At 46.9% G+C, this 21,360-nt stretch overlaps 1 protein-coding gene across 11 annotated transcripts in view; it reads right to left on the bottom strand.

Annotated features, from left to right (window-relative positions):
• The window catches only part of Ikzf1 (IKAROS family zinc finger 1), an 86,602-nt gene that overhangs the window by 13,994 nt on the left and 51,248 nt on the right, over nt 1-21,360 (bottom strand). For 5 of the 11 annotated variants that reach the window (XM_010624884.3, XM_033764925.1, XM_033764929.1 and 2 more), the window contains 3 exons: nt 16,902-16,961; nt 9,293-9,553; nt 3,835-4,002 (listed from right to left, as the gene is read on the bottom strand). In XM_010624884.3, the coding sequence (XP_010623186.1) occupies nt 3,835-4,002; nt 9,293-9,553; nt 16,902-16,961 (489 nt within the window). The other 6 variants (XM_033764926.1, XM_033764927.1, XM_033764930.1 and 3 more) reach the window with 4 other exon arrangements.

Here is a 21,360-nt window from a genome sequence, read left to right as displayed (position 1 = left end):
TGTGTGTGTGTGTGTGTGTGTGTGTGTGTGTGTGTGTGCGTTTTCAGTCCTTCCTGGATTTTACTAAATGGTATATTAGGAAAAAAAAAAGTTAGCAAGAAATCCAAATCATGCTTATATTTAAAGATTGCAATAGATACCATTTAAAGAGATGAAATGGATAAAATTTCTCCAGTTACTTATATAAGGAATTCAGTAAGTCCCCAACTCACACAGGAGTTCCATTCTGAGAGAATTGTTCCTAAGTTGGATTCGTTTGTAAGTCTTGACAAAGTGAATCTTATACAGTACACCTGTGAAAGTTTGTAGCTCAAGCATTCATAAATTGAGAACTTACTGTATAAATGTTCACCCTTAGACCAGGTTTTTCTTTCTTGTACTATTTGATTTACAATATTTTAAAGTATTCTATAAAAATCAAAGCTATCCAAATGAGGATGTTTAACTAATATAAGCTATGATTAAACTTATTGAACTGATTACTGTTTATATTGAACTGATTACTGTTTTAGAAATGAAAGGAATATGTAAGTAACCCTTCCATGCCCTTTCTTGGAAAATGTGTCATGTTTTGGTAAATTACATAATCAAAATAGCCTTCTGTACGTATGACATGGTATGTGAATATCCTTTTTTTGGGTATATGACTTATTTTAACTCTGCAACATAAATATATCCACTGTAAGCAACTGAGCTAATGGTCCTGCTGTGTGAAGGTCTCTAATAAAGCCTACAATTTCCACAGAAGCAGTAAAGGAGAAAGGGGAGCCTTTGTCTACCTTCGGAATCCTTCTTATTTGTGGTACTGGGGAAATGAACTCAGGGTCTTCACACTGAGCTACATCTCCAGCTCTCTTTGACACAGGGTCTTGCCAAGTCACTAAGTCGCCCAGGTTTGAGCCTCAGCTTCCCAGAATGCTGGGATTACAGGCCTGTATTACTGCTACCAGCTCCCAAACTTCTCTTGTAAGCAGCATAGGACAAGTTCTGCAGCTGTGCCACCATTGATGTGCTATGTGTGGAACCTCAGGTTTCCACCAGTTCCTAGAGAAAGCTGTGTGGCTGCTCATAGGTTTAATGAAGTGGGGGTGTGCTCATTCCAGAATGATATGGAACATGGCTACATTAGGGTTTGTCTTCAATCCACCCAAGTGAAATCATTTGGAACAAACTATATTTCCATTTATTTTCCCTGAAGATATGTCTAACAGCCCTTTTCCATAGTAGAGTCACTAGCAGTCCTGATTCCATGATGATTTCTCTCACTTACTTTTTGCTGGACCCATAACAAACTCTCCTAGCCTACCACCTCCTTTTTATGAGGTGTAGTTGAGAAACGCAGTGTTTAAGTTTAAAATATTTTACTACAGTGAAGGACACATTTCCATAAGTAGCCCTCAGAATCCTGCCCCTTGCCTCAAAAACACTCATCCCATTGTCCTTGTCATTCCCTGCAGCAGCTGTGGAGTCTTCTTTCCTGAGTGTCTTTCGTTGCACTGTGTGGCTGCCTCGATGTCCTAAGTTGATTCAAAACATTTCCTTTTTGACTTTGGGGAAGAGCTGGATGTCACATAGTGCCAAATCCAGTGACTGTGTGGTGGATGAGGACACAATGTCATATTTTTGTAACCCTGCCTTCCCATTGGATGGTGCTCAGCAGCAGCCCTCATTGTGCTTTTTCCTCACAATTTGTGAAGACACTCAGGAAAGGGGAGTTCAAGAGCTGTTTCAGAGTCGCAAGAGTGATGGGATACGTGTGTTGGAAGTAAGGGGTGCATTCTGAGGGGGACTAATAGCAGTGTGTGTTTACTGTACTAGTTTTTTAAAAAATTTAAACATTCCTTTTGTATTCTGACCATCCCTTGTAATTAATTACTCAGTAAGTAGCCACAACAAAAGCAGGAACCCACCACACCTCCAATGACGTGAGGAGTGGCATCAGAGTCACACATACACACTGCACTACATGCTCATTTCACCAGAAAGAAGAGAGCTGAATCACCCTAAATAGTAAGGAGCACTGTGCGGAAGAGACCAGAACTGGACTCAGAGCTGCCCCAGGCTGGTGATGATGGGGCTGGGCTACTGAAGGAGGAGCCTTCGCATTTTCCATGAATGGGGGAGCTGCGACTCCTACCGACCCAATAAAATATTGCCCATTTCCTTTGTGTCTAGGTGGCCCTAATCAAGGACAGAGATGTGGCTGCACTCTCCTAGTCACCCATCAGCACAGGGTGGATGGTGTGTCACAGCTGAGCCCTAAGGGGGGCTCCTCTGTGGAGTCGTCCTGCCATCACCTTCCACTCTGGGCAGGGCCTCACAGGGAGCCCTGTGGACAATGGAAAGTTCTTGCTGTCACAGAGCCATCACCCCATCCTGGGGGCTCTGTTCTCCCTGACTGTGTCCTGCCCTGCCCACGAAGGGGAGGTGGCAGCTCCATCCATGGCTGGAGGTGAGGATGGAGAAAAGATGGCTTGAGGCCCAATTTCTCCTCCTCTGCCCCACTGTCAGGGTCACTGCTCTTCTCACGGGACCACTCCCAGGGGAGGCCCAGACTCTGCCAATATACCACAGCCCTTCATGGCCACTACAGAACCTGAGCAAACTCAGAAATGGGCTCTGGGTACATGCTTGAGCCCTCTGCCACCAGAAGTCTCTCCTGCTCCCCCCCACCGTGCCTACCCTCCCCTTGGATGCCCTGCTGTGCCACGTGCAAGGTGCAGATGCTTTCTTAGGGTTCACCTATCCCCTTTGAGAAGGAGCTCCATGAGGCTTTCAATAAATGTGGGATAAGGACACAGACACCAGAGAGGTCTCTAAAACCTGCACCATGAAATATGCTCCTCATGTGTAGGAAGAGACATCCTGAGCCCCATCTTCCCCAAAGAACCCGTTCTGCCCCTGCCTCCTAGGGAGGCTCTTCCTCCACGTGGGAAAAGTGGGAAGGGGCTGGTAGGAAGCACCTCCCTTCCCCTAGCACGCACCTGGAGGGCCTGCTGTTGTTGAATTTGGCTTTGTGCAGTGCCCGACACCAACACTGACAGCACAGTGTGGAAGAAAGAAACCTGTGCTTGGCAGGCCGTGTAGACCACACTGAAGGCGAACTAGACCAAATGGCCAAGAACTTTGCTCTCGCTGACCTGGGAGGCTGTGGGGCATCTAGATAATGGACCACCCAGGTTTCTAACCTAATTAAAGGCGAACTGTGTGACGCCCCTACCTCCCCCGGCTCTGGCCTGTTTGGGACGTGCTTAGAGACCAGTGACGCTCTCTCAACCTGCTCCTGCTGCATAGGCCTCTCTGCTGCATAGACCTCCCGCCTGGACGGGCCTGACCTCTGCTGAAAGCGCCAAGGTGGGAATGACCTGCGCGTCACCTCAGCCAGGAAAGTATCGCTGCCATTGCCGACAAAGAAGCTCCGCAGGCAGTCTCAAGGGCAGGGGCACCATGAACCGGAAGAAGAGTGTTTGGAAAGTTCCAGGGCGCTCGATAAGGCCTGCCGAGCAAGGGGCCTCTCCAAGCCCCACTGGCTTGGCATAGTGAGAAGAGGCGCCCCCCACCCCCAAGGCGCCGTTCTCCTTTTCGTGTGCATGAATGGATTGCGCATGCGTGCGTATGCGTGTGTCACACGCAAGAGCCCTACGTATGCGTGCATGCTTGTGCGTGCGTGCGTGTGGTGCATTTCCCGCCCAGTGCCTCTGGTACGAGCTATCCACTGTGCGGGATGTGCGCGCCCAAGGCCGAGGTCGGGCAGCTGACACGGGAGGCCCGGAGCTGGGCTGGCAAGGCGCTGGATGTGGGTCCCCACCCCGCTGCTGCTGTGGGTCGACCTACCGGAGTGTGTCCGCAGGTGGCCGGTGAGGGCGTCCCTCCGGCGGCAGGCATAGTTGCAGAGGTGGCACTTGAAGGGCTTCTCCCCGGAGTGCAGCTTGATGTGTCGGAGCAGGTTCCCTTTCTGGGTGAAGGAGGCCCCGCACTGATTACACTGGAAGGGTCGCTCTCCTGGGACGAGGAGAGGAGAAGGTGAGAACAAAACTCGAAACTCCGCGCGCAAGGGGACAAGGGACCACCGTGGCGGCGAGAAAGTTGTTTCCCACGGGGGGCTCAGTGACTTCCACCGGCTGCAGGTTTGATAGAACATGAGGCTTTCAGACGAAACCTGCCAGCTCCTTAACGCTTCACTGGCTGGGTCAATTTGATCTGAAAATCTAATTTTTTTTCCCTAAATCAGAATGGCACATCACAATGCAAATTCAAACTCATTTAAATAAAGTGACTGCAACATTTTGTGATGAAGAGCCACTCTTCCTGATCAGCAGTTTTGGAATAAACCAATATCCAATTTTGCGTGTTGTGGCATTTGGTGGGGTTTTTAATGTGGCTTTTTTCAAAGGGTCTTTAAAATATGCCACTGAAGCAGCAAAATAAAAAGGAAACTCATTAAAAATGCATTTCAGGATCACAAGTTCATTTCAGCGTTACATTCTTATATTTAAATGAAAGGCACTTCATTATAACAGTTATAATAACTTCTTTTCATTTACATTTTCCCTGTATTTTCCCTTTCAATTTCTTCTCCATTACCTGTCTGTCCCTAAGCAGGCAAATCAAGAGAGAGACAGAGAAGTGTAGGGTGAGAGAGGAAAGAGAGAGAGAAAGAGAGAGAGAGAGAGAGAGAGAGAGAGAGAGAGAGAGAGAGAGAGAGACATTTCAGGATCACAAGTTCATTTCAGCGTTACATTCTTATATTTAAATGAAAGGCACTTCATTATAACAGTTATAATAACTTCTTTTCATTTACATTTTCCCTGTATTTTCCCTTTCAATTTCTTCTCCATTACCTGTCTGTCCCTAAGCAGGCAAATCAAGAGAGAGACAGAGACGTGTAGGGTGAGAGAGGAGAGAGAGAGAGAAAGAGAGAGAGAGAGAGAGAGAGAGAGAGAGAGAGAGAGAGAGAAAGATGGAATAAAACAAGTTAAGACACAGTGAAGCTAGGGTCCCACCTTGCACTGAAAAGTCCCCAAGCTCCTGAAACAAGGCTTCAAAGTCAAAGTTGCATTGAGAGTTTTTGTCTTTTTCTTTCTGCAAAACTTTTTAACCTTTAAGCTCTTTGTCTTCATCCACAGAAGACAAGTGCTATTTCAAGTACAGATCTCCTCAGAGGTGGGATTTCTTGTTCTGGAGAAATTCTTCCTGGGATGGCATGTGGCACATGGAATTGGTGACCCACTACAGCCTGGGACATCTGCCATGTGTGGCAAGGTGTGTACTGATATTTTAGATATGACAAACGGGCACACAGGGATCTGTGAACAGGAAATACGCCGTTGTCCTGCAGGGCAGTCATAGGTCTTGGATTCTTAATGGGGTGAATATTTCATTGAATCCTCACTTAGAAGAGTGACGTGTTTGTCACCTTTAGGTAAATATGAAAGCTCTTTGAATAAGCAAAGGCTTCACTTGAAAGAAAAGCTCAGTGTGACTGTCACTGTGGAGGCACCGTGAGAATATGTCCTAGGGATAATGTTTTCTTAGAAATAGAAACTGATTATTAAACCATTTTCCCTGTTGATCAAGGTGACTGTGGAGAAGAGATAATTTAGCAAAAACAACTAAGTAGAAGCATATTAGGTAATATTAAAATCCACACAAGAATATATATTGAACTCTATGTTGATGCTTGAATTTCCTGGTTATTGTTGCTCCTTTGAAGGGGCAAGCACAGATGTGCTACTCTAAAAGTTTAAACAGATTAAAAGATGTGTGCAAATTAGGTCAAATTGAGGGGCTCGGTGCTAACCAGAATGTCTTGAGTATTTCCCCAAATTCCTCTCCTGAGCAGAGAAAGGGTTTCAGGGCCAGCAACCTGGACGGTGAGGGCAGAACTAACTCATACCCAGCTCTCTGCAGCCTGACCCTGGGTGGAGAGCTTAAAGCAGCTGGGAGCTCGGCAGCCCTGAGGCACCTCTGGTGGATGGATGAGCATCTATTACAAACACTTCTGGGTCTTCCTCACACAGGTTCATGAGTGTGTTTGTTTAACTGAAATGGACAAAAGGAAAAGAAAATGGAAAGACACTGCAGAGAGATGCAGGCAGGGGACATGGGAGCACACTTCACTTCATAGCTCTAGCATGGACAGAACACCATCGAAAAAACCCAAGTCTCAATGATGCCCATAAGAAGGACAGGAGGACACTGTTGGGGGACACAAGTGTGTGTGTGGTGTGACCCAGAGCTGGTGATGGGTGGAAGCTGTGTCAACCCCAGGTCTAATGGGCAGGAAGGAAACCATGGGTAGCTTTAGTGTCTCTGGGTTGGGGGTTGTTGCCCTCTGTTCTGGATAGTGACATCTACCTTATGACTTAGGGATGCTCCTCCTGTACCCTGCTGTGCCTGGCATCTTAATCCCTGTGGTGAGCTTCACTGGAGATCTATTTGTTTCTAGTCACCTGGAATCTGTAGCCAAGCTGTGGGAGGCCTCAGAGCAGGGCAGTGGGTACCGCCCATCACCCACCTCCTGCACATGCTGCAGGGAACCAGATCCTGTCTCTCCAAGTTTGGATTTACTTCTGTTTCACTGAGATGAGGACTTTGACACACCAAATTCCAAACAGGTTTCATCTCAGTGACTGTGCATTCTTTGTGGTGGGGACCTGGGTAAGAGGCTCTGAGCCCTTCTGAATGACTTAAACAAGAAACCAAGTCCTCGCTAGAAGTCACCTCACAGTTTCAGGGGCTGATCGGAAGGAGGGGGATTAAAGAACAGGTCCAAACTGCAGTGCACCATGCAGCAGCCTGACTCTTAGTACTAGGGACATGGCGAGGACATCTTCTGCCCTCACGGTGGAAACAGAGACCTCCTCCGTCATCCTCTAGTATGGCAATGCCACACATGTGCACACTGGCTTCCCCCCTGCATTTCCTGCTCTGTCTCCCCACTGAGGTGCCAGTGTAGGCACTGCCCCCACATCTGAGTCCTTAACAGGAATTGGGTGGCCAACAGGAAGTGAAGCCAGCGCTAGTGAATCATTTAGCAGTGGTACGTCATCCCTGGAGAGACCCCTGATATCCCCGCAGGTTGTTGGGGAGGGGTTGGGGGTCCCTAGAGGCCACTGGCCAGTGGTGGCCACAGTGGAGTCCCAGCTCATCCGTCAGGAGTCATATGGACCTGGACTCCTGTTTGGAGTGCTCTGGGGTCCTGCCTGGCACCCTGGGGGTGGCCAAAGTGGGTCTTTATCCACCTCTACCTTTAACCATCACACAAGTGCAAATCCTTGAGTTGGTCAAAACAGTAGATCTTCTGTCTATACACAAAGGGCTAGTTAGGGACCATAAAGCTGGGGGCGCACTCCTCTTTCTGGAAGTTGTTTGTATCATAAATGATCTGAGAGTGCTGGGGTATGTGTGACACTCAGCTGATTTTTGTGGGCAGAAGAGAGGATGAGCAGCAGGTGCCACTTTGTGTGTCTGTACTCCACAGGTTAATTAATTAAAGGTAATTTTTCTTTTTATCTAGGCAGGCAATCATTCTGTCCTGGCAATTTAATATGCCAAAATTTGATTTAGTTATCAAATATTTACAAGAGAATTTTCACTGTCCAGTTGAGCTTTGCATAAATTAGCAGGAAGGGAGTTCATTTGAGGTTGATTCCTCAGCAGGAAAGTGATTATATTCCCATAGGTCCTAGAGTATATGCTCATTGTCATCTGGGCTGGCTTTTGTGACCTTCACATTTGGGTCCACTCATTTTAAGGGACAGCAGGATGGCTGGATGTGATGGGTCCATATCAGGAGTAATCTGAAGAATAAGGGACCCACTTAGAAAAGCAAAGTTGGCTTAATTTTAGAAGCTACACTATTTTTTTTTCAGCACTAGGGATTAAACCAAAGACCTTCGCACTGAGCTATATCTGCATCCCTATTTTATTATTTATTTTGATTTTTATTTTATTTCTAACTTAGAAGATACACTTTCACTGAAGAGGAATGTCTATTGAAATTCAATGTATTTATGGTTTTCTCCATATATGACAAAAGGAATATATCCTTTAAAAAACTGCTCCAATTCATATATAAAATTACAATCCCATAAAGACCCACATTTTCTGGTAACTCAGCTTTTTCTCTCCAGTTTATGGATTCCAATTTAGTTTTCTGTTAAGTACATATTTATTTGGTCCCATGTAAGGACAGTAGGCTATGAGCTTCCTCAATTTCCTGAGCTATCTTGTGACATCTGCTGTGATCCCAAAGTCCCTTTCACTTGTGTTTTGTCTGACTGATTTTCGTCCTGCTTGCTACACGGCAGGTGCTACTTCATGACAACTGCCATGGTAGGGGTGGGGATGACTCAGGGTGTCCATGTCACATCAAGCTTTCTGTGGCTTTGGGAGTTGTGACATTTATCATGTTTTGTCCACTTTTGGGGAGGTTTCTTATGGAAAGAAAAGCAACGTTTCTGTTCAAAGAACTGTCATACACACAGCTAAAGGTAAACCAAGTGCCATTAATCTTTTACTTCTAAGACTCTGGTGCCCTTAGTGGTAGAGGGACAGTTTTGCTGAACAAGTTGGTGACTGCTCAGTCAACGCTCATAATGACAGACACATGACACAGGGCTGAGGCAGGCAGCTGAGGCTTGCAGGGCTCCCATATCCCAGAGAGAGGACACCTCATGGACTTGGGGGAAGCCCTGGGAAACGTCCTTGCCCATCTTCATTTCTGGACACTGGATATTACATTCTGTCATCCCAAAGCATCAGGAAACCTTTCATTGTGACAGGGATCTGGCACAACATTACCAATGTGAGATGACAACTAGTGGCCATCTAGCAGTGTGACCAGAGTCTCTGCTGAAAATTATCCTGAACCTGAGCACAATGACATTTTGTTCTTTATGCATTGCTTGCTAATCTTTCTCAACATCAAGCCCTGCTGGCTTGAATGCAATGAAAACATGGGTTCACCTTTGTTACAGGGGGACATATAACACGTCCATGTAAGGGTGCAGCAGGGTCACTCATTGTGTACAGGGCACCTAGGAGACCACACCGAGACCCCGTTAACCTTTCCCTTCTTATTTACAGGGTCAGAGAGGTCCATGTTGAGGGGCCTTTTAAATATTGTTCCTGAGTAAGATCGAGATGCCTCAGTATGCCTAAACAGAGCTGTTTGCAAATGCTCAATCTGAAACCCTCTCAGAAGACGCCACATAGAACATGTGTTTGGTTCCTTCCACACCCGCGGGACCTTCTGGGCTGCTAAAGGAGAAACTAAGGCAGGCCTTACCAGTGTGGCTCCTCTTGTGAACCATGAGCACATTGGGCCCGATGCAGATAATCCCACAGATATCACACTTGAGTTTCCCGTTAGGAAGTCGAATGCCTCCAAGTCCCGACAAAGCCGCGCTGCCTTGGTCCCTGTGAGAGCCATTCATTTTCTCTCCCGAGGCATCAAGCATTCGTAAATCCTCCGCACATTCTTCCCCATTCACTTCACAGCCACGCCCATTCTCTTCATCACTCTGAGTCTCTACTTTAACATTACTGGCTGAAAGAAACAACACAGGAGGCCACTCAGTGTCAATGCAAAAAAAAAAGAAGAAAAAATAAAAATACAACACAGTAACAGCAGAAAAAGATGAATACATCGATGACGCTGAGATAGCACATAGAATTCTTGGCAGTACCATGGGGAAGGGGGGCCCGATTTCATCTCTGGGTCTGCACTGCGGCCCCATGGGGTCACCCAGGGAACAGGGACATTGGAAGCACCTGCAGCCCTCCACCCCCGAACCCAGATTGAGAGCAGCATATGGAGCTGCCTGACCAAGATCTTTATAACACTTCCTTGCCTGGTTTCACAGACATATTAACAAATTTGGGACAGAACACAGCAAACTCGTGCTCTCCTTGGAGTTCTCATCATGAATCCCTTTTGGGTTCTCAGAAGATCTTTCTGTTTCTTTGTCCCTTGATCATGAAGCTTTTCCTCTCCAGTAATACCAGCCAATCCTGAGCCCTCTTCTATGTCTCCTGCTTGCTACAGAGTTTGCCAGGGTTGTTTATGAATATGAGAGATGGGCAAGATTTTTTCAAAGAGAAAGACACATGTGGGGTGGTGAACCGCCAGGTTAATGAAGATGAGAGCTGCTGCTGTCTTCACTTCATTGTTTGAGTCACACGGAGCGTAATTATCTCTCCCGCATATTTTTCTTCTCAGAGAAAATATGAGGCACCTCTTGTGTTCTTCTGAGATGCTGACATGAACCCAGCTCTGTGGGAACCAGAAGAGACTAGCCAAGATGAAAGCCCTCATTCCCACCACTGTTTTCACACAGCCCAGTGTTTCACCAGGTGAAAAATCAGTATCAGTGAGTCATTGGCAACCAAGACTATGTGTTTGCCTTTTTTTTTTTTTTTAAAGGCAGGGACTGGCTATGTAGTTCAGGCTGGCTTTGATCCCACTGTGTAGCCCAGGCTGGCTCCACCTGTGTCAATCTTCCTGTCTCAGCTTCCTGACTGCTGGATTACAGGTATGCAGCAAGACTACATAATTTTTGATCCTCAGTTCTCAGTCTGGTCCTCAGATGCAGCCTCAGCATCACCAGAGAACAGGTCACATGCAGATTCCTGGGTTCCCCTGACCCCCTCATCTTTTGCCACTGGGTTGGTCCCAGTGCTCTGTACTTTAGCCCTACCCTACCTCTGGGGACTCCAGGTAAACTCTAGATTGAAAACAGTGGCTTTGAATCATCAACCTCGTCCATCACCCTCCAAGTTTATTTTACCCACTGAATTCCCTGGTTTGGAGATGGATGTAGAGAGCAGCCCTTGGCTGCAAGCCCTAGTCTGCAACCTCAAGTCCACTGTGTGGAAGCTCAGAGATTGTGGGCAAGTCCCCACACCCAGGTTTCCTCACCCATAAAAAGGGGGCATGACTGTTGTCAACCAGGGCAGCTGTGAGGACTGGGGGTGATGGATGACATGCCTGCTCAGGACAGGGACACAATGGGCAGAAGACAGCAACTGATGGAGTGGGCCTGTCCTGACCCCGGGGAGGTCAGTGGCACACACTGTGCACCAGGCACACAGCACTAGCAGTTCTACTGTGCCAGATCCCGCACAAGAGAGCTACAAGGAAATAACCATTCATTTGGAGATACAGAGGTTGAACAACTTGCCATGGGCACATGGCTAGTGTGTCAGAAGTACAGGCCATCCGGCTCCAGTGCTGATGACCACACTGCTATTGTGGTTTATATCTAGATGCCCCCCCAAGCCTTGAGCATTCATGGGTGGGGCTTTTGGGAGGTGACTGCATGATGGGGTGAGATGCTTGTCAGTAGATGAGGCCACCAAGGATTTTATGGCTGGCTGTGATGTTGGGAGTTGGAGCCTGGTTGGAGAAGGTGGCACTGGGGCATGGCCTGGAAGGTCTGTTTTCTTCCTCCTCCCTTGATCACTCAGCTTTCAGTCTTTATGCCATGAACTCTTTCTCCTCTGTCATGCTGCCCTGGCTTGGAGCCAGCCGGCCGTGGACTGAAACCTCACAAACCGTGAGCCAAAGTAAACCTCTTTTCCCTTAAGTTGCACATGGTGGGAATTTTGTCCCAGGGATGAGAAAAGTAACCAAGATAACTACAAACCTTTTTCCATGAACTTTTTGGAGAAAAGTCTTACAGGGAATGGAAAGAAATGACAAGAACATGAAACTCAGCCCCTATAGTAAACAGCAAGATCTGAAGATAAGTGGCACTTTGCATTTCAGCAGCTTCCTGCTAGCACCTCCTAGCCAACAGGGACAAATGACCACATCCTCCTGACGAGGTCAGTGAAGGATGCAAGCAGGCGGGGGCAGCCAGGCTGCCACTCTACCCTCAGTATTCTGTGACTACTGAGCCATGCAGAATCAGGATCTTCATAGGGTGTCCTATGCACCTTGTTGGGTGGAAGTGAATTAGCTTGTTCCTTACTGTTCCCTGGGGTTGCATCGCTGTGCTGTGATTTGATGAGTGTCCCCATGTGGTAAAAGCTCATTCGCTGGGTGGCTGTTAGGGGTAGGGCCACACAGAAGGTCTCTAGGTCACTGGAGGGTGCTTTTGGAAAGGACAGTGGCTCCTGTGTCTCGATTTCTCTGCTTTTTGGCTCACGATGACAGAGGTGCATGCAGACAAGTGCTTCCCACCACTGCCACCTGATATCCCCCCTAGGAACAGAGCGATGGGGCCTGATCTTGGTCTGGCACCTCTGGCACTATGAACTAAATGAATTTCAAATCTGTGTAAACCAGTGAGTCTCCAGATCTTACAGCAACAGATGAGGTACTGAGTCAAACCTGCCCCAGAAACAATAAAGCTGTAACAATCTGTGCTCTCTCCAATTTAAGAGTGATTTTCATTATCCATCTTGTGGCTTTTGAAAGTGAAACTGGGATATTCTAGTGCCCAGTGGAGTGGACTGGGGTGAATGTTCTACCAGGAAGCCTAAAAGTCAGGACTACCAGAAGCAGGACAGCCAGAGTTCCCAAGTCTGGAAAGAGGACACCTTGCTGAACAGAGCCGGAGTGATCTCCTAGCTAGTATGTCATCAGCTTAGCTAATTTGCTCCTTAAGAGGGAGTGAGCTGGACAGGTTTTCCTGGGCCATCCTGAGGACATGTGCACTTGGGAGAGCCAGGGCTCTTCTGCAGAGATGAGGTGGCAGTGGCTGTGTGACACCCAGGAATGCTCTGTGGTGTGTGTCTTAGGGAGCTCTGTGGGCTCTTCCTGGAGAGGACCTGGGCTGCAGGGAATGGGCAGAGACCTGTCTCTGGCCACAAAGAGAAGTTCTGCCAGCACATGCAGCTTGCAAAAGGGGAAAGGTACTGCATCAGGAAGGAAGCAATAGATGTTGCTGTCAACACCACCAATGTCCTCCATTTGACTGAACTATACCTCTTCTGGGTATCTTCCTAAAAGAGTTAACGATATAGTACAGTAATTCATACATACCATGTGTATAGCAGCACAATTCATAATAATTAGATCTTGGAAGCAGTCTATACATCCATCAATAGATGAACTAGTAAGGAGTGTGGTATTTACACACAATGCATTACTACTCTACCATAAAGGATAAACGAGTCATTTGTAGGAAAATGGATGGAGTTTGAGACCATAATACTAAGTGAATTAAATAACACAAGCTTAAATATCACATAGTTTCTCTAATACAAGAAACCCAAAATATAAATAATTTAAAGAGCAAAATAAAAGATGATAGGAAATAGGTAGGCTCTGTGGCAGTGGGAGGCGAATCTGGAGAAGGAAAAAGAGAGCAGACATGACTGAGGTGCGATATAACCAGTTTTCAGATGCATGTAATTATCACATATCCCAGAGCTACACTGATGAGAAAAGAAGTCCATGACACAGATCTTCTGGGGCAGCAGTGGGAACTTCCACCACAAGAGGAAGAAAATGGAAGATGCCGCTTTCTAGATTTCTAGGAGGAAAGGGATCGAGATCTCTAGATGGCCTTGCCCAAGGCCAAAGGACTGTAAAATAAAGAGGACACGACAGAAGGTTCTGCGTCTGTAGATGTGTTACATGTTTTTATTTGAGTTCCAGGTCAGCTACCGAGGGTTAAGAGCTGGACACGTGCTATCACGATGGCCATGCTGTGTCCTGAAAGGTCTAAGAGAGGGAGCAGATGACTGCAGCCATGAGACTCAGTGAGAAGCAGCAGTAATGACAACACTCAGCAGGGGGCGCACAAGATTCAGCAGCCCATGGGCTCCCTGTGAATAGAGGGCAGGGGTCCTCATCTCACTGCTGAGAAAGGCACCTGGGTGCAGGCTACGGAGAGGAGATGGAGCAATTTCTGTTCACTCAGAGGCTGCCCATCAAATTGGTGTCTCTTCTCCATCTGGAAGTGCTTAGCAGTGATGTTTCGAGCACTCTCCTGAATACGGGGAAGAGACTTATAAATATTTTCTAACCCCCTCCTACTGAACTACTTAGAGCATCAAGGAGCACAGGCAGGTGCTAGACTGAACTGATGAAATACAGAACGTGAAATAGTGACCTGTGCATCCATTTCCTCCTGACTGGGCTCCAGCCCACTCCAAGCCCTCCCACTGACTAAGAGATTAATGGGCAGAGGCCCAAACTTGTTATTTAACAACACAGTTTATACCTACAGTGAACGTTTTAAGTCCCTAGTCAAAAACTGTGTTCTTTTCCAGTTGCTATTTAAAACCTGGAACAATCACAACCTTATTGTTATGTATGTTACAGGTTTTCTATGTGATTAGTGACCAAAGAGTTGTAAGAGACCCTCACTTGAATGGGACACAAACTGGAGCATTCAGACAAGTTTAGAATGGCAGAACTGGGAGAATCCAAGAACTGGAGGCCAGCAGGAGCCAAGAGGCCTGGATTTGCTGCCAAGCATCATTTGCACTTGTAAATAATTAAACGTTTCTAATGCACCCTGGCCCCACTTCCGGATGGCTTATGCTTCCTCTTCATTTCCTTTTTAGAATCTGGCTTCATATTTACTGGAAAAGCAAATTTTTGGTACCTAGGTCACATATTTTCCATTCAAAACAAATTCTGAAATTGTCACTCCTGTATGAATTTGGTCCACATAACTTCAAAATGTTCAATATTTTAAATAAAAAATGGAAGAAAAATACCCTTTCAACACTAATGAGTAATAAGTAAAACCAAATGGAATAAAAATATTTAAGATATATCTTGAAATGTACTATGGTAATTCAATGAAAATTTTATATATATATATTTTATATTGCCTCTAGAAATATTTATGAAATTTTAAAGCATTTTTAAAGGTCAATAGAACCATTTATTATAACTTAATATATTTCATGGGTAGGGTTTCTATTCTGTCAGAACATATTATTAAAAATATTCTTATTTAATATTTGTGGCCTTTAAATGGAACAAATCGGAGAGGGAGAAAACCACCAGCAGACAGCCAAGAGGAAAAGCATATATAAAAGGATGAGTTGTAATCATGGGTACATTTTCTTCAGGTATCTGGGAACACAAACTGGAGTAGAGATGGTAGAGGAGGTTAAAGAGGTTACGTTAATTTCAAGAAGGAAGAAAAGGGTGTTCAGGGTCCTGGAGGATATTTCTCCATTATAACCACCAGGGGGCAATGTTGGCCTAGGACAGTTTGGTTGCTCTTAGATGGGGATGTCAAGATCAGCCACTTGTGGGAAGATATTTATAATTTAAGGATACTGGGGGAAAGAGAGAGAAAGAGAGATACCTTATGAATACACGTGTATAAATAGTTGATCAAAATGTCAATCATATCTCTCATAAAAGCACTCAACATCGCCTATCTTCAAGTGCAGCGATTTTTGCATTTGAAGTTCTCACCAAAAGATGTGCTTGAACAGCACAGTACAATATGGTTGGCATAAACCTTCCTTGGATTTAATGAAAACATATCCTTAAACATACTGTCTTTCTCTTAAGTGCACCAGACCTTTGGAAAACCTTTCTACAATGTTATTATTCACCTCGAAATTAATGATTTCCATGTGATAGCACCTTCATGTTTTATATGTTCACACATGGACACACAATTTTACATGCACAAATATGTATACACATGTACATGCATCACAGAAACAGATAACAAGCTGCTATTTTAAAGTCAAATCAGTAGTAGGAGATACTAACAGAAAGATTTCCCTAAACTTTCATACCCTAGAAAAGTAGTGAATCTAGATTATGAGCAAAGGTATATTTAGATTGATAATGACAAGCTGTTTAGACATCAAATAACCAGGCAGTCAGAAACCTGTCTTTAACTGTTACTGACACGTCTACATCTGAGCCCATATTTCTGTCACCATCTTAAGAAGTTGGGCTGGGGGTATATCTCTGTTGTAGAGTATAGACCCTAGGTCTGGTTCCCGGCACCACAAAATAAACCTACCGAAAAACAAAATTAAGAAGCATGATCTATTTTCTGTCATTTGTAATAGAAATTTTACTAATTTAGGTTCTAAAACTGAGACCCTATGGGAGTTATCAATTTGTAGGGTTTTAATATTCAGTTCTCTGTTCACTTTTTTTTGGTACCAGGGATCGAACTCGGATCCTTGTGTTTGCAAGGCAGGTGGCAGAACCACTGAGCTAAATCCCTGGCCCTCTGTTCACTTTTTAGAAAGACCCTTCTCTAGTCTTTAAAATACTCCTTTAAGGGTGTTGCCCAAATCTATTTGTCATTTATTAGCTCTCAATACCTAGAAAAGACAAATGAAAGGAACAACTGTGCTTGGTTTAACAGCTCTGACCAGACAAGGTCCCACCCTCCTGCCTGTGTGACACGGTGCCAGGATGTGGGCCCAGAAAGAAAGCCCTGCCAACTGTCAGCCAGCCCAGATCCCTGTATGCCATGTTCTTGCTCTCAGTCCTGCGATTAACACTCCTGAGCAAGAGCCAAAGACCGTCTCCTCCTGCCCCACACCTTGCAACACATCTTCCAAATGGGTAGGGTTCTTTTAATGGTGGCAGAAAGTGTGGCCCTTTTATCACCACACTCAATAAAAAGGCAATAATGAGAACACAAGTGAGTAGCCCTTTTGTTCATGCCTTTCCTCCTCCTCTGCCCACTGTTACCCCACTACAGGCTCCCGATCATGCACAGCTCCCAACTGCCCAAGTCTTATGGTTGTGCTTTGCAGTACAGATGAAGTCTCTGATGGTAGGTAGTGTTTAATGGTCAGAATGGCCAACATTTAATTTATCTCATTTTTCCCAAGCATGGAGGAAGGTGTTGATGAGAGAACATGAAATTCACAGTATTCACACAATGGGAATGGAGTATGAAATGAAGAAGCTTCTGTTTTCCAGAAGCATAATGTATACTTACGAGAGAAAGCTTTGGGAATTAGTGCATGAAAGTCCCTAAAGCCATCAGCCCCATATGTAACTGCAATAAAAGAAGGCAAAAAAGAAAGCAGGGTTGTAATACCATTAAAGATGTAGTAAGACCTTTACAGACAGCATCATATTAAGAAAACATATTGTTGCTGAAAACCGCGGGTTCACTACTAATCTGCTATTCTTGGTCTTAGTATGGGCCACAGAAAAATAACCACTCAAGTCGGGACTCTGACCCCCCAAGAGTGAGGACTCATGAGATGCCTGAATGAGGACCAAACTGTTGGGTATTGTGTCTTAGGGGCAGTGACGCCAAACATCCTAGAACAAGGAGGATGCTTCCAGCAGTGCCAGCCCAGGATCTCAGCCTGGTGGCAGCATCCCATGAGAAGACACAGACTTCCATGAGAGCCATACGTGCCTCACAGATGTTATTTACCCAGAGCATGTTCGCAGAAAGTTTTTAAACATTTTTTTAATGTGACATACTGGGCAGGGAAAAGCTGTTGTTTTCTCCTGCCTCCCAAACAGCCACCAGTGTCTGTGGGCATTCCTTGGCAGCTGCTTGCTTAAGGGGTGTCACTACCCCAAATTCTCATACTGTTCCATGGGACAGAGAGGCCAATGTGTTCTGATTTCTTAAGGAAATGGGCAGATTCTGCATGAACACATGTGTGTGCCCATGTATACATGCTTTCCCCTGCAAGAGTTTCATCCCAATCACATCAGTCATGTACACAAAATAGCTGCTAAGTTAAACTTGGGCAAACTACATCATTTGCAGAGAAAAGACTGAAGTGAAAAAGTACCTGTTTACCAAACTTTCCTGACACCAGTGTCCTCCAAACTGATTGGATCACAGGTTCTCTCATTTCCCCATGAAAACTTAACAAAACACTGGCATAATAAGCAAACATAGTTGAGAAGAACCTGCATTTTGGAGTTACTGGCTTAATCACTTCCCCCGATTCCCTTACCTTTCATCTATTATTTCCCAGATGACCAGAATCTTGTGGCTAAAGTGAGAGCCATGCATCCTGTCAGACTAGAGATGCACTGTGTTATGGTCCAGAGCCAGGCAATAGTGCAGCACCAACTGGGCAAGCTTAGCTATCCCTGGTGTCTTTATGGAGTGAGTGGTACATTATGGTGTACACACGTGCATGACATATCCGCTTTTCCACCTCCTGTTCTGTGTCATGGCGGACACAGAACATGTGACGATGGCAGGAAAGGCAAATGTGTTTTATTAAAGAGTAGGACCTTGTTCAGGTGGAACATTGCACTAAGTGAAATAGCGGAGAACCCTGGTTCAGGGACAAATGAGTGAGCTATTGGGGGCACAGACACGAGAGCAGGGGTGGTGAGTAGACAGAGACCTTTCTACTTCACCCCTGCAGCTCAGCACCCACACTACACACACAGGAACAGAACAGCAGGAAAGCTCACTGCCGATCTGAGGGACAAGCGTAGTGAAGTTGTATGTGAATGCCATACAACTCTTCTAACTGTTGGGCTTGCCCTGTCTGGGTCATCCATGTGCAAGCCTGGAAACATGGTGCTTTCGCTGGAATGCTCTCCACTGTGCCCACTGGTGTCGATATAAAGCATAAGATATCACGTTGCTGGACTTTAAGTGCTAATCACAGGTTAAGGGGCCAGTTCTTTGCCCACTGTCATTCAAATTAGCCTGCTAAGTTTGTCCTAAATATTTGGTTCCCTACAAATTAAAAAGTTAAGAAGACAGATTATCGCTGCAGCTGTCAAGCTATAATGAGAACATCTCTTGGGCATGTGCCATCCACACCCACACCACCTCTAGTTCAGGGACCGAAGTGCGTGCGACATTCTCATCCACGTGGAAGCCCGGTCCCCCGTGATAGCCACTCACCAGGAGTGTCACAGGTGCCAGGTCTGCACAAAGGCCTTTCCATCCTCAGCCTTGAAACCTTACCGCTGCCCTGGGAGGCTGGCACTGCCTCCGTGGGCTCCAGAGGAATTGTGGAATTTGTCATGTTGGTGGTCAGCATTTGCATATGCAAATGAAGCCTCTATCTCATGACTGTATGACAGTCAATGTCCAAACCCCCAGTGTCCCAGCAGTGGTCCCTGGGTGGGGGAGGCTTGGTGCAGGTGGAGTCTGGGATGGTGGAGAGGTCACTGCAGCTGTGCACACACCTAAGTCACACACCAAGTCGAGTGACTTCTCAGCCACCCCTCTTCCACTCACCCAGTGACGGTGCTCACTTCTCTCCTCCCCACCCATCAGCTCCTGTCCAGGTTCCAGGGTCCCGCTGCACAGGCTCTGTGCCCTACAAAGCCCCAGGTCCTGCACAGTCCCCACCATGTGCAAAAGACAGAATAGGAGGAAAGCAGGATGGTGCTTAGGGCCCCATCGTGGGAGAACTGGGCTCCGTCCCACTGCTCTGCAGACCTGCGATACCCTCCGAACTTGCCCTCCTTCCCAGCCTGCTGCCTGCACCCTGTGCCAAAGGGGTGACCCAGATGCCATCTGTTCTGACCCATGTGGGGCTCACCATCACCCTCGCCTCCCATGGGAAAATTGGTGCACTCCCCCGTCCAGCTATGTCCCACCCTGGCATGTCCATAGAGAACTGTCCTGCCCACCATGGGGACATCTGGTCCATGAGTGGTCACAGGTCTTGCCTTCAGGTTCTGGTCCCCCACTGCCCTGCCTGTTGGACAAGGCTTTGATCCTCAACTCTGCATGGAATTTCTGGATTGGCCACAGTGTGCACTGTTACAAGGAGCAAGAGTCATCCAGCCCTGGGTCACCAGCCCTCTGTGACGACAGTGCTGGTCAGGGAAGTAGGGTCATGAGCCCCAGGAGAAAATACTAGAAGCAAGCAGGCAACACAAAATACCTGGCAAACTACCCCTTTTGTAAGCACAAGGGTTAAATCAAAAGATAAAGTGGATGTTTACATTGGAAAAGTTACTACAGCAAAAGACACACTGCCATTAATCCCCCTAAAAATACTCCTGTCTTCTAACACACTTCTCCCATTGTCCTTGACACTTTCTGAAGCAGCTCTGAACTCCTCTTTCCTGAGGGTCTTTAGGAGGTGGGATCAAAAATACTGGGAATGCCGTAGCATACCCCACAGGAATGCAGGCTCATGAAAACATAGTGCTGTGTCCTGCTCCACTGTATTCGCTGGATCTGGATCTGGCACTGTGCAACTTCTGGCTCTTCTCTAGAGTCAGAAGGACCATGAGAGGGAACCATTTTCAATCAATTCAGGACATCAAGGCAGCTGGGACAGTGTAACTAAAGACACTTAGGAAGGAGGACTCCAGAGCTGTTGCAGGAAGTGGCAAGGACGATGGGATGAGTGTGTTTGAGCTGAGGGGGATCCAGGGCAGTGTGTCTTGTACTGTGATAGAGTTTGGAAATGTAAACTTTCACTCTACTTTTGATCTCACCTCGTCCTTGCAACTCCCACCTTATTTTATAGCTAAGCCTCTGCTGAGTGGTGTCTGGGTCCTTGAGTCTCAGCCCCCGGCGCCCAGCTCCTGTTTCCCACCCTTGGGATGAGACACCCTGCCATGTTCCCTGTTCCGGCACCTCTTCAGCCTTCAAGGGATGACACTCAGGGCAGTGTGGTTCCCCGCCTCTCCCTGGCCCAGACAGAGGTCATGGCCGGCCAGCTCAGGGCCCCCCACTTCCTGAGGCTCAGGAAGGATTGGGTGTGCATTACAGGCTGCTGGAGTCACAAGTTTCTTCCTACTTCTAGATGACAGCAGTAATAGCCTGGTATTTTCAGAAAGCCACTTCCATTAAATGAGCCTGTGAAGAGGACATGGTGGAAAGCCCCGGATCCTCACTGTCATTACCAGCCTGGTTCCCAGGAATCCTGATACCTTCAGACCAAGTTAGAGCTCTGTGCCCTCAGCAGCCACGTTACTCAGCCTCGTGGCCTGGCTCTCTGGTAGAGTGTGTTCCCCAGGTTCCCTGGTCTGTGTCCACACATCCTGGAGGCCCCCACACCTGGACATCCAAAGGTCAGCAGGTGACAGGGTAGCCACCACGTCACAAAGGAAGAGGAGCCAGGCAGAGGGCACTGTCTTGTGACTGTGGTCCCTGAGCTCCCCAGTCTCCCAGTCATGAACGCTGGCACCCAGGCCCGGCCCTGCGGCAGGGCGCAATGCTGGCACTCTGCTTAGGGGAAAGAGGACAGAGAGGACACCTTATCTTCCCAGCCACAAAGGATCCAGGGCTGGGCACCGGCTCCACCCAGCTAAGCTTTGCCAAACTCAGGGTGTGTGCTCTGCTGCTGCCCGGGACAACGGGGGAAAGGACAGGACCACGGGAAGCCCACAGCACCTCTGAGCTGAGTCCGCAGAGCTTCTCCTCCTGGTGCCCTGCAGGGATGAGCGCTCTCCCAGGGTGGGGTCCAGAGGGGCACGTGGCCACTGCCCACTTG

The sequence above is a fragment of the Fukomys damarensis genome, unplaced genomic scaffold (genome assembly GCF_012274545.1).
Source record: "Fukomys damarensis isolate Sample0158 unplaced genomic scaffold, DMR_v1.0_HiC HiC_scaffold_17, whole genome shotgun sequence".
NCBI classification, from domain to species: Eukaryota; Metazoa; Chordata; class Mammalia; order Rodentia; family Bathyergidae; genus Fukomys; species Fukomys damarensis.
The sequence above is the reverse complement of the archived record's forward strand: the minus strand, read 5'-3'. Positions and strand labels throughout refer to the sequence as shown.